Source organism: Bactrocera dorsalis, chromosome 4 (genome assembly GCF_023373825.1).
Source record: "Bactrocera dorsalis isolate Fly_Bdor chromosome 4, ASM2337382v1, whole genome shotgun sequence".
Taxonomy (NCBI): domain Eukaryota; kingdom Metazoa; phylum Arthropoda; class Insecta; order Diptera; family Tephritidae; genus Bactrocera; species Bactrocera dorsalis.
Genome location: NC_064306.1, coordinates 45,908,351 through 45,924,874, shown reverse-complemented (window position 1 = coordinate 45,924,874; position 16,524 = coordinate 45,908,351). Strand labels below are relative to the sequence as shown.

Sequence of the window (16,524 nt, the reverse complement as noted above, 5' to 3'; positions counted from 1 at the left end):
AGGATTCGAGGATTGGAAAAAACATTGACACAAGAAGGGGGATTACTTTGAGGGAGACTACAAAGATTTTGAAGAATAAATTAAACTGCTTAAAATTATGAACAAAATCTTACTATTTTATGGAAATAATGGATTTTCAAATATTTTTAGTGGGTTTTAAGGGGTTCAACTTTTTTATGAAACAGTCTACAAATAGCCAAAAAGGCCACACACAAGCGCACTCATAACTCCAATACCGATTCAAAAGACTCCACGCTTAAATCACACGCAACAAACACACGTCACCGATAACATCAAAACAGCAAAAGTGTGTACATAATAAAAGGCAATAATTTACACGTAAATAAACTCACGCTCGCATAGAATTGCAATAGGAGACGCATGTAACGGCGATCAGTTGACGGCAGACATTAAGGACGCCGCGCAGTGGTGCGTAGCGTTATCACTGGCAGTAGATCGGCGGCGAATGGCAACAGCGGCAAAAGTGAACCGTTGGCTTGTTGTTATCAACACCAGTAGCCAAGCGAGCTTGTTGCACAATAAAAAATCACATATGACGACGGAGGCCTGCAAAGTTTTGCCGGTTTGGTGTCGCTAAAGTGGTTAAATGGCCACACCAAGATAATTAAGATCGTTGGAGCTGATCTGCCGTGAGCGCGTATTTAATGCTTAGCACGTCGCTTGCTTTGAAAACTCTAATATTTATTTATTTAGCGACAAAGTCTCGCCTTGTGCTGAGGCGTTGTCTCTTATGGCGCTTTGTTGTTGTCTATTGTAGATTTATGACACTTTTATTGAAATCAAATTGGTTTCGCACACACATCAAACACTTTTAAGCCACAAAATTAGCATAAACTCACAGTTATTTTCGGTTAGAGTGCAGATTTTAGACACTTATTGTGAGATTTGTTTGGACTTTTTTGGGTTTTCAACGCAATTTATATTTCGTTTGCGTCTTATTTCACTACATTGCTGAATTTTTTTCACTTCAAAAAAACAAAAATAAATTTATTTTATTTTAGCACAGCCACTTCAACGGCCAACTCGACTTTGTTCGAGCCGAGTGTTGCTCGCACGCCTGACTAGACTAGACTGACGCGGCGCGGCTCAGCGCGGCTCGACTCGATGTTGCATGCTACAACGGTGCGAGCGATTGCGTGCGACAGGTAGGACGACGACGACGACGACGGCTAGCAAATGCACCAGTACACGTAACAACAACTGAAGTACTGAAGCATACACTGCGAAAGCTCAAGCGTGATTTGGATTAAAGCTTGCCTGTGTCTACGCACACGCTTCTCGCGACCGTGCAAATGTGCGCACCTATGGCGGAGGCCGAGACAGAGATTCGCCAGTGGGTCTACTACAACACTACACTACATTATATTATTATAATTATTATTTATGCGTTTTTGTTTTGTTTTTTTGTTTTTTTGCCTTTTTCGTTGCACAATGTCAGCGATGCCGGTGCATAGGCTTACGCGTGCCGTCTGCGTACTAACTAACCTAGAAGATAGGTCCAAATGAGCGGCGACGTGGATGCGCGTGGTTAGTCGTTTGGGTTGGTCGGTTAGTTGACTTTCGGTTGGCACCTCGACGACACAACACTAACTAAACTGAACTGAACGACTTTGTATTACTTTTGGCGAGTGCGAGTGGAGCAAAAATGTCACATAGAGCTTTACCGTCGTCGTCGTTGTCGTCGCCCTAATAACCAATTGTGCGCATAATCGCGCACCGAACAGCAGACATACATACAAACAGTTGTTTGTGTGTTTATCACACATGCAAATGCATAGTGTGAAGCTTCCGAATGAGTATGTATGTAAGTAGGTTTATTAAAATGCTGGTTTACTAGCCACCACCGACCCATCACATCAGTCACTATCGTCACAACCATCACTGTCAGTCAGCTGGCTACAAATGTACGGACAATAATAACAGCAACAACAACAAAAAACAAGAAAACACATTAACTTCGGTGGCACTGAAGCTATAATACCCTGCACAAATTAAAAAGTAAAGAACTTGCTTTTGATCGTTCGGTTTGTATGGCAGCTTCATATATAGATATTATAGGGAATCGATCTGAACAATTTTTTCAGCGATTGTAGTGTTGCCTTGGCAAATAATAAATGCGAAATTTTCTGAAGATAGCTCCTCAAATAAAAAAGTTTTCCCTACAAAAACTTGATTTTGATCGGTCGTTTATATGGCAGCCATATGCTATAGTGGTTCGATCTGAACAATTTGTTAGGATATTGTAGCTTTGCCTGGGATAATAATCTATGCCAAATTTCGTGAAGACATCTCCTCAAGTAGAAAAGTTTAGCATACAAGGAGTTCATTTGGATTGGTCAGCTTGTATGGGAGATATATGCTATAGTGGTCCGATGTCGGCGGTTACGACAAATTAGTAGCTGCTTGGGAAGAAAAGAACGTGTGCATAATTTCAGATCAATATCTCAAAAACTGTAGGTCTATTTCCTTGCTAAATACACTCAGCTCATCACACTGAACATTTATATCTAAGTATACTGTATACTCGTAGGATATCCCGGATCCGACGTTTCCTTCTGGGTAATATAAACTTCATGGAAAACTTAATTTACCCTGTTCAGGGTATAAAATCAAACTATACAAGGCAAGAACCACCACATATGTATATATGTACTATATAACCCAACAACACCCCACAGCAACAATGCGCCCAATACAGGTGCAGACGGGCGGTGGGTAGCGACTCTAAGGTGCTTTCGGGGTACTACTATTACCGTTGCCTTAGCATTTCATTGTTACCACACAACTTTGCACACATACGCACACACAAACATATGTACAATAAACATAAGTGAATACTCGCCTACACCACAAGAATGCATGTACACAGAGCGCTCAAAATAACAACAAATTAATAACAGTATGTAGTTGTAATGGCAAAAACGTAACTAAGTAGTGTGTACTTGTACTCGGTAATAATACAATAATAATAATAACAACAATGCGCTTAACAATGCTATAAACGGGTATGGCACAAATAAATCAGTATCACGACGCGATTTTCAACAAACACACACACATACACATTTACATATACGTACATACGTCGATAGGTAAATGTATGCATATAAGAGCACAATAATGTTATTAGACGTAATTGTCAGCGTAAGTAAGTGGCTGCAATAACTGCGGTTGCGTTAAGTTGTTTTGAAGCACCGATACACAGTGGCGCGACGGTTGCCGAGCAAAATTTGTTGGAGGACGCCAGTTAAATATACTGTGGAAAGACACTTAATGGTTGGTTGAAATATTAAGATTTGGAATTCTCTTTAGAATTTCGTAACGGTAAATATTTTTTGGTACTTGCTGTCCACGATTCGCCTAGAGATAGCGGCCAAAGATATGGCGACTCGATGACGGTTATTAAAGGTTTGACTCTCTTGCTGTCTTCTGCTCAAAATATCTTTTAAAGTATTCGAAGCGAACGAAATGTATAATTTTTCAAACTTACTTTCGTTTTCGAAAAATATTTTTTGCAAAATGAATTTTCAATGCGTTTCATCTATATCAATGCTGATCGTGACAAAGGCATGAACAATTGTTTTTAGGCCAAAAAATTAAGCCGGTAACACAGAAGTCTTTCGATTTCAAAATGATTATGCAGTTGTTGTTGTTGTTTTAGAGGGTACTTAGTCCTCGTAAGGATTGTAAGGATTAGCTAAGTTGTCGTCGGCGTCATCCAACGGAAAGCCCAAAAAAACGTGTTGTTTCGACGGGTTCGGACTAAAAGGAGAGGGGTGTCAGATGAGTAAGGTAGATTCATTGCACGCAGGACATATATTGGATATGTCGGGATTTATTCTAGATAGATAGGAGTTTAACCTGCAACAGTATCCAGAACGAAGCTGCGCAAGGGTCACTCTCGTTTCTCGCAGCAACTCGAGCTCTTCGTCTGCAATGGGTGGTGGTTTGACTCCGAGTACGCCATTCACCGGAAGGGAGTCGGTGAAGGTGTTGATGGCTCAACCGTGAATGGCGGTCAGTGCTTGTCTGAAGTTTGTTGCGTCCGAAATTTGGTCGGCGTATTGTCTGATGACTTCGACGTAATTGGGGAATGACGCCTTGATGTTCGTAACAGGCGGTTCCGTTCCAAGCAGCTGGCTCCAAGAATGATTTCTGCAAAAGCATCCAGCAGGAACTGCCTGGGGCAGTGTTCATATGCTTCTTAACTGGGAGCACAGGGCCGCACAATGAAGGTGTCCGATAGGAGACATCAAGAAGCATCCCGTCGTAGTCCGGAGTGCAGTAATCTGGTCTGAAGCTTCCTTGCATCCAGGCGACCACAGTGGTACGGCGTAGATACGGACCGGTTGGCCGATTGCCTTGTAAGTTGCCAACAACATTTCTTTGTCCTTTCCTCATGTACTGCCGGCTGGTCGTATGAGGAGTGAAAGAGCCCAGATTGTCAAAAGTCACACCTAAAATTTTAGCATTACTGTAATACTAGTGTCAATTAATATTAGTGTCCATCCTGTACTCCTTCGGCCAGTTTGTTAAGTTTCGTGCAGAGAAGAAGCGAGAAAGGTCGGAAATATAGCCCTTGAACACATGCCACCGACTCCATTTTACGCTCAATTTCACTCACAGCTTTAGTTGGTTGGTTTGTTCTTTAATATTTTCAATAAAAAATAGTGTGTTTGGGACATAACAAGGTGTTTTCACCACATTTCGGGAAAGAAAAATGGTTTTCCTTAAGATAGAAATAAAAAAAGAACCAAAACTCGGGTTTTTTAAATTTTCACATAAATTTTGAGGTTATGTTGAAAAGGTGTCAACAGGTGTTTCATTACTACAGTTTTGCAATATAAGTTTTTTCCATAGGACTCGTAGATTTGCCGGAAATCGAAATACACCGTTTGGAACCATTAAAAATTCAACCTCTGCTTTCCTCTTGTGGCCACGGATCGCAAGTAAAATATTTTTCCATTGAGTTTTGATATTTTTTTCGCTTCCACTCTACTATGACTTACTTTTCTTGGAGCAATTACCTACCCTGGTCTATTATACAAATCTTAAACCTTAAATTTTGAAAATAACTGCCACTGCTTGTACAAGTCTTTAAGCGCGATTTAAACGACTTACGAATTTTAAACCACATTTTTAGCAAATAAAAATTAGTAAAAAGATATATAAACTAAGTCAACTGTAACCAAATCAGTTGACTGGTAATCCCCACCTTATCTAATCATCTAATCCATAAAGGTACACATAAAATTTTTTTCTTCCAATTTTTTTTTAGCACTTTCAAAGCAGAGCCTACCATGGCATGAGATGGCGACTTTGAACAACATCAATGATTGATTACCACCCTAAGGCCCCATTTAAGCGAATTATGCGTCATCTATTAAACCACAATTCTTTATCATTCACAACATAGTCGTTCTCACACTCGGCATCGCAATGAAATTAAATATTTTATGGCTTTTATTGTACATACATACATATTCATAATATAATTCATGCATACTCATACAATTTCAACATCGATCACAAAGCGATCTCACTTTACAACATTTTTGTAGTTATTTTTGTCGTTTTTTAATTTATTTGCAAAGAGACGATTAACATATTACCATAAAAGGCAAAAAATGCACACACAACCATACACATTTACTGTACCACAGTCGCTGGCAACGATGATCAACCGCTGGCATTCGCACACACGCACACTTACAAGGGAGCTCATAAGTCAATTTTTGTGTATGCAAATACGAGATAAACACGAATTTGATATCAGCCCACACAAAACACATGTGATTTCGGCCCACTGTGCGATTTTGTCAAGTGTATGCTGCTGTTACATTTCGTGCGTATGTGTATGCGTGTTGGTTGCTGAGGCACATGCCACGTAAATACGAGGGCGGTGTGATAAATAAGTATTCTTTTGTATAGACAATCTAAGCACTTTGTAATTTCATATGGAAAACTATTATGCTTGAAAGAGAACTTTAATTTGAATGATTATGATTAGCTGAAGACCTGTGGAATTGCACCAGCCTGTGCTTGCACGGAGGTATAAGGTCTTCTAAAAAAGTTATGTGCTTATATCCTCGATAAATTCTTTGATAAGGACGACCAGGTTGAACTTTTGTTGCATAGTTTTGGGCGAAAGACCTAGTGTCGCCCATCTCAAAAAATCGTATCCTTTCTGTAGAGGGCTCCATTGAAATTTAATCCATATTGAAAGTTTCACCTAACTTCAAAAAACAAAGTCTTCGGGCTCATCATTCCGGGCCTTGTACCAGGAGAAGCAATTATGAACTTTATTCTATATGCTACAGATCATTTGTACACCGAAGGCGATGAACCCAGCGGATCTCTACTCAGGTAGCAAGGCAAAGTATAAAAATCTCGAAAATAATTTCGAAAAACTATAAAATGATATCGAGATAGCTGAAACCCTAAATATACATATATGAGCAATGTGTTAGAAATATTGTCTATGAAAATTTGGATAAGAGAAAGATCTGGGAATAGTGGCTGCTGTTAAAGTTCATATTTAAGTCACAAAAACAATGAAAATATTTCAAATCAACGAAAACGATGGTAAAATTGCATCAAAGTCATCTATTTTAATCAAGGCAATGGTAACAAATCTTACTTGGAGAAACCCCAACTCATCTTTCTTAGATTGGATTCTTATTTCATTGGAATCTTACTTTCAATCATTAATAACGGGCCATGCAAGTATAGGTACTTTTTTCAAGAGATTTTCTATGACAGATCATGCGGTAATCGTGTCAAGCTGTCATGTTATTGTTTAGGATTTCATCATGGAAAAACTTAGGTCTAAAGAACGTTTACAAGTCTTTCATTTTTAGTACGAAGTTTTACGTTCTGTAAAGAATGTGCTTCACGCGTTTCGCTCAACTTATGGTCAACATAATCGGCTTACTTCATAATATTCGACCAAATAGAGTGTACGAGAAGACAGTCGATTCAGCGCCGTTCGCAGCAACTTGGACTGACTTGGCGCATTATACTTCGGAGATCTTAATGTAAGTGCACAAGCTTGCGCAAGAACTGAATCAGCTCGACCTTCCCAAGCGATATCGCTCGCTCTATGGGCTCTTGAAAAGTTCCAAGAAGATCCGACGTTTTCGAACCAAATTTTGTTTAGTGATTAGGCCCATATCTGGCTCAGTGCGTATGTAAACAAGCAAAATTGCCCCATTTGGGACGAAGAACAATCTGAAGAGATTCAAGAGCAACGGTCTGACTATTTGATGTCTGAAATTGAAGATCGTGATCTCGTCGACATTTGGTTTTAACAAGACGGCGCCACTTCCCACACATTGTATCAATCAATGGATTTATTGAGAGCACACTTCGGTGAGCAGATACATTCACGTTTTTTGTCCATTTGTGGGATATGTAAAGTCTAAAGTCTATGCGGATAATCCCGCTTCAATTCAAGCCTAGGAGCAAAACATCACTCGTTTTATTCGGCAGTTACCAATCGAAATGCTCGAACAAGTCATCGAAAACCGGACTCAACGGATGGACCATCTGAGATTTGAAAGAGATTATCTTCAAAAAATAAATACCAAAGAATGTTCTTTCGAATGATAGTAAACATTCCCCATTAAATTTGAAAATTCGGTGTTTTTTCTTTAAAAAAGCAGGGAACCTCGAAATGGATCACCACTATAACGAATAATTGAATTGAATTTTGTTAAAAACTGTGTTTTTCTTCAAAAGGAAAATAGTTTTTCTATCCAACTATTACAACTGCAGTGCCGATACATTTGTTTAGCCTTTAGACGGGACCTGGAACAATTTTTTACACCGAAGATAAAAGAAAAAATTAAGTTTTCTGTATTAGAATGTAGAAAACAACAGAATCCACTATTGAGGTTACAAGCAATCTTATTCAAAGTGATTGCCTTGAGAGCACAGAGCGAATACAGAATAATTTTATTTAGAGCTCTAAGCCATTTAGTTTATGTTGGATTTGGGATTTCACGCTGCTCCTTATAGTTGTTTGAGTAGCCAGATAAAAACTCCACTAGTAGTATATAAATTCGCGGCAAAGCATCTTGAATTTAACCCAAAATTTCTTAGGAACTTTCTTTATATTTTCGCTATTTCACCTGGATTTCCAAAAGTCATAGATAAGAGATTTGTTTTGAATTGATTTTTCTATGACGGGACATTCGGAAGTGTTTAGATGATTCTATATCAATTTCTTCCAAACAGCTGATGCAACTGACATCCGGTAAAAATCATCCGGATCGGAGAGTGTTCAGTTATAACACCTACAGCTTTTGAAAGGTAAACTATGTTATTGATTTTAAACCAAGAATAAGCGCAACTCAAAAACCTGCAATAGCAGTGGAGCTATTACTATATTTTTCAGTTTCAAGGGTGAGGAACTAGTTCGAAGACTTACAAGTTACATTTTAAAAGTCGGTTGTTTAGAAGCAGAAAATTATTATTATTCAAGATCTTCACTATTTTTGGAAATGCTTTTCAGCCGAAAGAGCACACTAACCGACTTATCAAACTATCCTCGTGGAAGAAGCAATCGAAAATCAGCTATGAGTCTACAAGTATAGTATATATGTATTAGCATCTACTTATACATACATATGTATGTATACATGTATGTAAATGTAGAAATGAACACGCTTTACAACTTTAGTATCACCGCATCAATCATAGCCATTGCTAAATGACAAGGCAGACAAACGCATACACACATACCATATATTCACGCACAAAAAGTAACAAAAGCAGCGCATCAAAGTTGGCGTAGACACTAGAATGGCAAACAAGGAATTGATACATGAAAAGCTGAAGAAGCTATGGGTATAATAAAACCGCAGAAAATATTACTAAATTAATAAATAATGAATAAAATGTGGGAAATGAAAAATAATGTATGCAGAAATTAAAAAAACAGCAACAACAACAAGTATGCGAGGGTGAAACTTTTGCGGCCAGTGCAAGTACTTGAAAACAGTGGCAACTACAAGTGGGCCTTTTCAAGCAGAAAAAACACACACACAGAGAATTGAATTCAAAAAAACAGCAACAACAACAACAACGAAGATAAATTCGCTTGCGAAACATAAAAGCGCTTGTTTATAGCCGCAATGAAATATGAATAGAAAGCACAGCAACAACAACAACAACAACAGCCGCAATATGAATAAAAAATAGTGATAATCACAATCAAAAACCCAAGCAAAATATCTATTTAAGTGCCCAACTGCGGATAGATAGATGAATGTGTAAGTGCGAAGGCATAAATGGACGCAACGGTTTAGCAGAAGTGAGTCAAGCGCGAGGCAGAGGAATGCAAGGAAGGGCGTCGCAGAAGGATGACGACGGGCGGCAAATATGAAATTATTTGTATATGTGTGCTTATTAAAGGAACAAAAAAAACAATTCGTGGAAAAAAGCATGTGGCCAGACAGACAAGCTTAAGTATAGAATCGCATGCGGCTACTGTAAAATAACAACAAAAATAATAACAATTTCTGCATATGCATTATATAACTACAAACATACATACAAACCACCAATAGCACAACAATAATGTTATTAACACATAATAAAAAAATACAAAAACAGCAAAAAACCTTGTTTGCACAAGTAAATAGCATCACGGATAACCGCATAATTATGATACAACCAAAGAGTGTACAACAACTGCGATCCACCCACAAAACCAGAACACATATCCCCCATGCATGTGCTGGTGGTATGTATGTATGAAGAATGGTCCATAAATTTGCATATTAATTGGGTGAATTCTTGCGCTTAGTCACCGATAAGCGTGAACGTTTGGAAATTAAACATAGAACAGAGTTCACGTGACAGCGCGCATACTTTTGGCAACAAAGAAGAAAGCATAATGACATCACCAAATAATTATTTGATGACGGAAAATACATAAGAGCAATTGTACGATAGAAAGTAATATCAAAAAATATAGCTCGATGTCTTGAAGCAACGTAGTAAACCAAATAAACATTTAACATCGAAGAGAAGAGGTGTTAGCGCTGCTGTAGTCGATCAAATAAAAGCCAAATGCTCTCCGAGGCTACCACAACTTCGTTTGCGAGGGTTCCAATGAGGAAAATGGATTTTAAGGAAGTCATGAGGACTACTACGACGAACAAATAAAGACTCTACGTCAGAAAATGTTCGGAAATCCCCAAAATTCTTTTTAATAGCCTCAAAACTAAGCGATTTAGCAGGGATTCAATTATCCATGGAAAAAACTAAAATCTTTTAGTTGAAACTCCGGATCCAAGGAGAAAAAATCAATTCTAACGAACATTCTTTTCAGATCTACGACTGGCAAGCCAACTGTCAAAGCAAATGTATCTAACATTTACGCTCGGTACACTTTGACAAATTACCAAGCAAAACTTACACAATTAGATTAGATTAGATGGCTGATCACTCAGCAAGGCGGGGATCATACTAAAGGCCGTTTTTTTAATGTCTACAGCCATGTGTCAGTTAAGTTTTGGTTAACTTAACCAAGACTACTTCTTTCGGTAAAGAACCTTTTTTATAACCAGACTGAACGTTAAAATTTATCTCCAACAAGTAAGAATAAGTTCAGGTGGAACCGAACATTTCATACTCTTGCAACTTGAAAACTGTATATTAGATATACATATAGGGCTAAGAGAAGTATTGACCCGTTTCAACCCAATTTTGACACAAGAGTATATTATTATTAAGGAAACATTGACCTCGAGTTTCAACGACATGTCTTACAGATATTCCGATATTTTCGGCAAAAAGTCATCAATACGCACTGGGATCCACATATTCGGTATGTGGAGGCTTGGACAATTATGGTTCGATTTCGACGATTTTTAGACTCAAGCTGACAAACATCAAAGGCACTTTGCAAAAATGTTTTATACAAATATATTCATTGGTTGATTTATGTACTGGAAAGTGAAAGAATCCAATGGAATTTAAACTTTTGCTACATGGGAAGTATACATGGTTGTAGTCCGATTGCGCCCACTTACACAATACAACATATGGGTACCGAATTTAGTTGAAATTGGTCAAGTAGATCAGGAGAGATGTAATTTCATGCCAATCCGTACCGATTTCGAACATTTTTATTTGAAGGCACTATTTGTGCATAAATATTTTCTAGGCTCCCTGAAGTCCGGGAAAAGTGAAAATATTACTTTATCAGGATGAATTTTTATTATTGAATCGTTTAAAAAAATGGAATGGTTAATTAGGCATATGGATTGACTCTGCTAGACCACATTTTAAGGGGCTACGTCAAATATGAGGTGATAAACTAGCTCCGAGAAACCAGTTTGAAACCAATATCGGTCCTTTTTGGAATGCTAGGACCGACCACACTGAAAAATTTGTCTCAAATTGACCAACTAGCTTGTCTACACAGGACACAACCACAGTGGGTGTACGGTTGAGAGTCTACCCCAACAGCATACATATTGCAAACAGATAAGTCCAGAATACAGGAAATTTCATTGAGTCTTACAATTTCCTTAGATATTTAACCAGACTTCGCAGGTTTGTTATGTCTGACTTGCATTGCTCGAAAAAATCATACTAAAGGCACGACATAAGCACATAAAAACAGCAGCTGAGCTGTTTAAGCAAACCAAAAAGACAAAGTTACGACATGACCCCGTAAGAGTTTTTTCTGTGCACTCAGCGAAACTGCACTCATACCAAATTGGCGCAAAATAACTCGAGTTAACAACATCGGCTTCGGTGATCGTTAATGTGGTGTTATGTCGAATTCATGCTCAAATTAAAGAAGTTCACCTTTATTTCTGTCTTTGTCTTTGCAAAAAAAAGTAATCTCATTAAATGAAAGTGGATTAGGAGAAAAAATCACTAAGTGGATACGCTTTCTCCGTGCATTTTCAAAAGCTTTCGCAATATATAGAAAGAAGCAGCAGCGAAGAGTGGGCTGCAAAAACACAAATGAACATAAATACATATGTATGTATATGTGTATAACGGCATACATATTGACACCATAAAATGAGCTTTGCGCGTAAAAATTGCAAAATTGATGAATTCATAAATCACGATTTGATGAAGCAACACTGCTGCCAAAATGCTAAAGTGTCGAAGGCAGTTTGTAAGCGAACCATAGCAAACGCCAGGCACAAGCCAACCCGACAGACACCCAGACAGCGCGCATAGACCGCTTGCCACTTTGGCCTATATACATACACACTTCGGCGTAATAATCGTTTAGCGTGCAGCGGGACTAGAGGCGCCCACTGTGCGGGTAGGTGAATGTGGAAATGGTGAGTGTAGTGCCATATGTGTGGTGTGTGCCTTGGCGCTTTGGTCACGCTGGTATTCCACCCGCGCTTAATTACAAAATTATGTGTGCGCGCGTGCGCACAATTGCGATGATAGCATCTAATGTGTGTTCATATGTATGTATGCATGTAAATATGTATGCATGAATATTTATGTTTAAAGAAATGTAAAGAGGAACAATAAGCGGGGATCAAACGAAATTATGCATACCTTTATGAGTGTTTGAGCATTAGGGTAGTTCTAAGAAATTCAAAATGAATGATTTTTTAGGGATAAAATTTTTTTTAATATGTATCTCCGATTGTACCAGTACAGAGTTTGTGTATTAGGGTAGTATTGGAACACCCAAATCGAGTATTTTTTGGGATACAAGTTTTGCGTGATATATCTTCGACTATTTCAGTATGTATTAAATAAAAATTGTTAAAAGTTTTGCGAAATTATGTATACCCATGTATGCTTGAGCATTAGGGTGATTCTATCAAATTCATACCGAGTGGTTTTGCTGAAATAAAAATATTTACATAGTATTTCCGATTTTATCAGTACTGATGATATATGTGCATATATTAGGGTGGCCCAAAAAAAATTAAATCGAGTTGTTTTTTGAGATAAAAATTTCGTATATGATTATTAAAATAAAAAATAGTTATTTTTTTGTGAAATTATGAATATCCATATGTATATAGTCATATTAGGGTAGTACCAAAAACAAATCGAGCAGGTTTTTCGGAAAAAAAATGTGTATGTAATATCTCCGAGGCTAGTACTGACTTTTTATATTAAGGTGGTCCCAAAAAAACCAAACTGAAGATTGTTTTTCGATAAAAGTTTTGTGCGAAATATATTCCGCATTTAGTAATCCGAAATCATCAGGAGGTTAAGCAAAGATTTTTTTTTATATTTTTTTCGCTGTATACCCTGTATTTTATGAATACCCATATGTCTTATACACATTAAGGCGGTCCCAACAAATCCAAACCGAGTGAGTTTATCGGAATAAAAATTTGTACGTGAGATCTCCTAATATTTTAATACGTTTTTTTTATATTAGGGTGGTTCTAAAAATTCAAACGAGTGTCTGTTTTCGAAATTAAAAACGGAATGCCGATTTTTTTTTAGGCAGAAATTTTGTACATGATAACTTCAAATATTTTATAATTTTTTAGGAAACTTTATGAAATATAGTTAAACTAAATAAAATAAATAATCCTTTTTTTGCCTAATTATGTATACCCCTTTATGTAAGGCACATTAAATACAAAACACAGTGAGCTTAACTTAATAAAAAAATTTTACGTGAGATCTCCGATTATGTCGGTACGGATTTAGTATATTAGGGTGGTTCTAAAAATAACTAAAGGAATACTTTTCTTTTTTCGAAATAAACACCGAGTGTTGATTTTTTAGATACAAATTTCGTAAGGGATAACTTCAACTATTTTAGTAATTTTTATGTAATTATATGATATATAGTTTTTTATACATAAATTAATTAATCTTCATATTTCAGCCGACACGGTCGAATCATATTTAAAGGCGGAAAAATTCTATATGACAAGTTTGACTTTAGTAGTATCGAAGCTCAAGAAACCTGATGTAAGTGTTTTTATAATACTTTAGGACCACCCTCATGCACATTTGTGGTCATACACTGCACTGTATTATAAAACTTATAGCGCAACAAATTGGCGAGGAAACTTACAGGGAACGTGCTAATAAACATTATTTTTGAAGTAAAGTAATTTACCCAAAATATACTCATATGGATATCTGTGTATGTACTATATGTCTACCATTTTTTTATATTTCAGCGGCAATAAAAATACAACAGTCAAAAACAGTAATTACAAAACAGCGATTTATGTCTATAAGCGTGAGTATGGATGTACGCCAAGTTTAGTAACTGCGCATGCGCGCGCTAATTTGCCTTAAATAAACAGAAAATTAGATTACAAATTACATTTAACGTTATTTACAAGGCATATGTGAATGTATGTGTATACAAAAGCATAAAATTACATATTTAATTATTTTTTTATTTAATTTTTTTCTTTTACTATAATTTTGGATTCCATTTTTAAAAATAATTACTTAACTACTAATCTGCATTCCATATATATGCTTTATGATTTTTTATACACAAATTGTATCAAAAAGTTCCAGTACACTTGTTCTCGCCGCCAAACAATTTTATCACATAAACATCAGTGCTGACGAACCGCTGACAGCTGAAGTCTGCGCACAATAAGACGCCCACGGACCCACAACCGGACGATTTACACAATTCAATCACATTTAGACAACGATTTGCACTACTCAACTGCAAGAATGCAGCGTATAAGTACGCATTTATAAATAAATGCACACATATAAATACATACATACATACTCACTATATTGTGTACAAATATATGCAAAACATGAAATGCGAAAAAAATCACAGTTTTTTAAATCAAAATTGTAAAAGCCTGTAAAACTTTGTGTGAAAAACTCAAAACTTTCATGTGTTGACATGAATGCAAATGTGCATATGTGTGTGTGTGACTTTGCAGGTTTGTCACTCGTTCATTTGTAGTGTTGCTTTTGTGAAAAAGTTTATTTAAGTTATGACAATGCCGACGGATATATCAGCTACTTGTTTGAGCTTGAAGTGTGCTCAAAGGCTGGCATTGTAATAAGTGTAAGTGAGTATGCACTTATGCGTAGGTGTGTGTATGTGCGTGTGTCGATTTTAGTTGGCGTGTGAAAGTGTTTCCTGCAATCAATTCTCAGGCGGTTTCTTACAATTACAAATGATATAAAATTAAACAGGAAAATTAATGTGTGAATAAGTAAGTGGAGCTGATAAAGTGACAATGTATGTATGTATGTGTGTAGAAATGTAAGTGGAAAACACGTGTAACTACGTCGTATTTTTATCATTGAAGGTTGCATTTATCAAAACTGTCTCAAGGTCCGATTTAAAAGATTGATCGAAAACTTTTATTGTAATCTTTTACAAAACTTTGCTGTTGTAGTTTATTAGAAAAATACCTTTTTATTTATATTGAGTGCCTAAATGTAGGCAAACATTTTTTATTTGCCTAAATTTAGACATAATTTTTTTATTTGCCTAAATGGAAGCTGAGTTACATATTAAAGAGTTCCAACATAGGCAATGCTTACAATGTTAGCGAAAATTAATTATTTTCTGTCAGACCGCCTAAATGTATGCAGTGTTTTTTATAAAACTGTATATTCGTCTAAACAAAGTTATAGTTAACTTAATTAAGTATATTTAATAGTTCAATGTTAGCTTTATTACACATTCATGCATTACTTTCTGTAAAATCGCCTAAATATAGGCAACATTGTCATCAAAATGTTTACTATTTTTTGTCTACGAAGCCGTAATTACATATATTTCTTTATAAGCTTTTTACAAAATTATCTGCAACAATTATTCAAATATCTAACTTCCAGAAATGTATTAGCATCTTATCTTAAAAATCAAAATATATATTATATTTTTATTTCGAAGGCAAGTTATCCTTTTAGTTCTTAAAAATTGTTTTATTTTGAAACGTTCTTCATGAAAAAGTTCAGAACAGAAGAAAATGTGAAAAATATTAATTCTGAAGAGAGCAATTATAACAAATCAGCGGTCCAAAGTTATTTAGTATGGGAAGGGCCTTGTTGCAGTGGCTTTATATTTTCAAAGTAATAATAATAGAAATCCTAAGGAGACAGTTATCACTCTTGAACTAGATAAAGAAGTACAGTAACAGCAGTTATTCTAATACTAATTATTACTGGTTACTGGTTTACCTATATTTTAGAGAATTTGTTATTCTGTCGGCAACTAACTGGAAAAAGAATAGGAGACACGAATTTTCAAGATTAAAGTTAAGTCGGGTTTGTGAAAGCATTTAGAGCATAAATCGTAATATGAATATATACCGGGTTTTCCAATAGGGATGATGTGACTTCTTAATGTCGTTTCATTTTTAATAAGTCATGATCATTAATTTTTTCCTATTGTATTCAGTAATGTTTACAATTTCATTGTGGAGGGATATACGCATGAACAACGTTTACAAATTATTTAATTTTATTATCAAAAATTGGTATTGTCTCAAACTACAACCTGGCGAATTTTAAGGCAGAATTTGGGCTTGCATC

The 16,524-nt window shown here is 36.3% G+C and overlaps 1 protein-coding gene across 4 annotated transcripts in view; it reads right to left on the bottom strand.

Annotated features, from left to right (window-relative positions):
* The window catches only part of LOC105229445 (rho GTPase-activating protein 21), a 122,256-nt gene that overhangs the window by 42,565 nt on the left and 63,167 nt on the right, over nt 1–16,524 (bottom strand). The window contains exon 1 of one of the 4 annotated variants that reach the window (XM_049456298.1): nt 354–969. The exons of the other annotated variants lie outside the window; for them this stretch is intronic. Coding sequence (XP_049312255.1) covers nt 354–361 — 8 coding nt within the window. The 5' untranslated portion in view covers nt 362–969. Of the gene's footprint in view, nt 1–353; nt 970–16,524 lie in introns of those variants that run through there. 4 annotated transcript variants of the gene reach the window in all.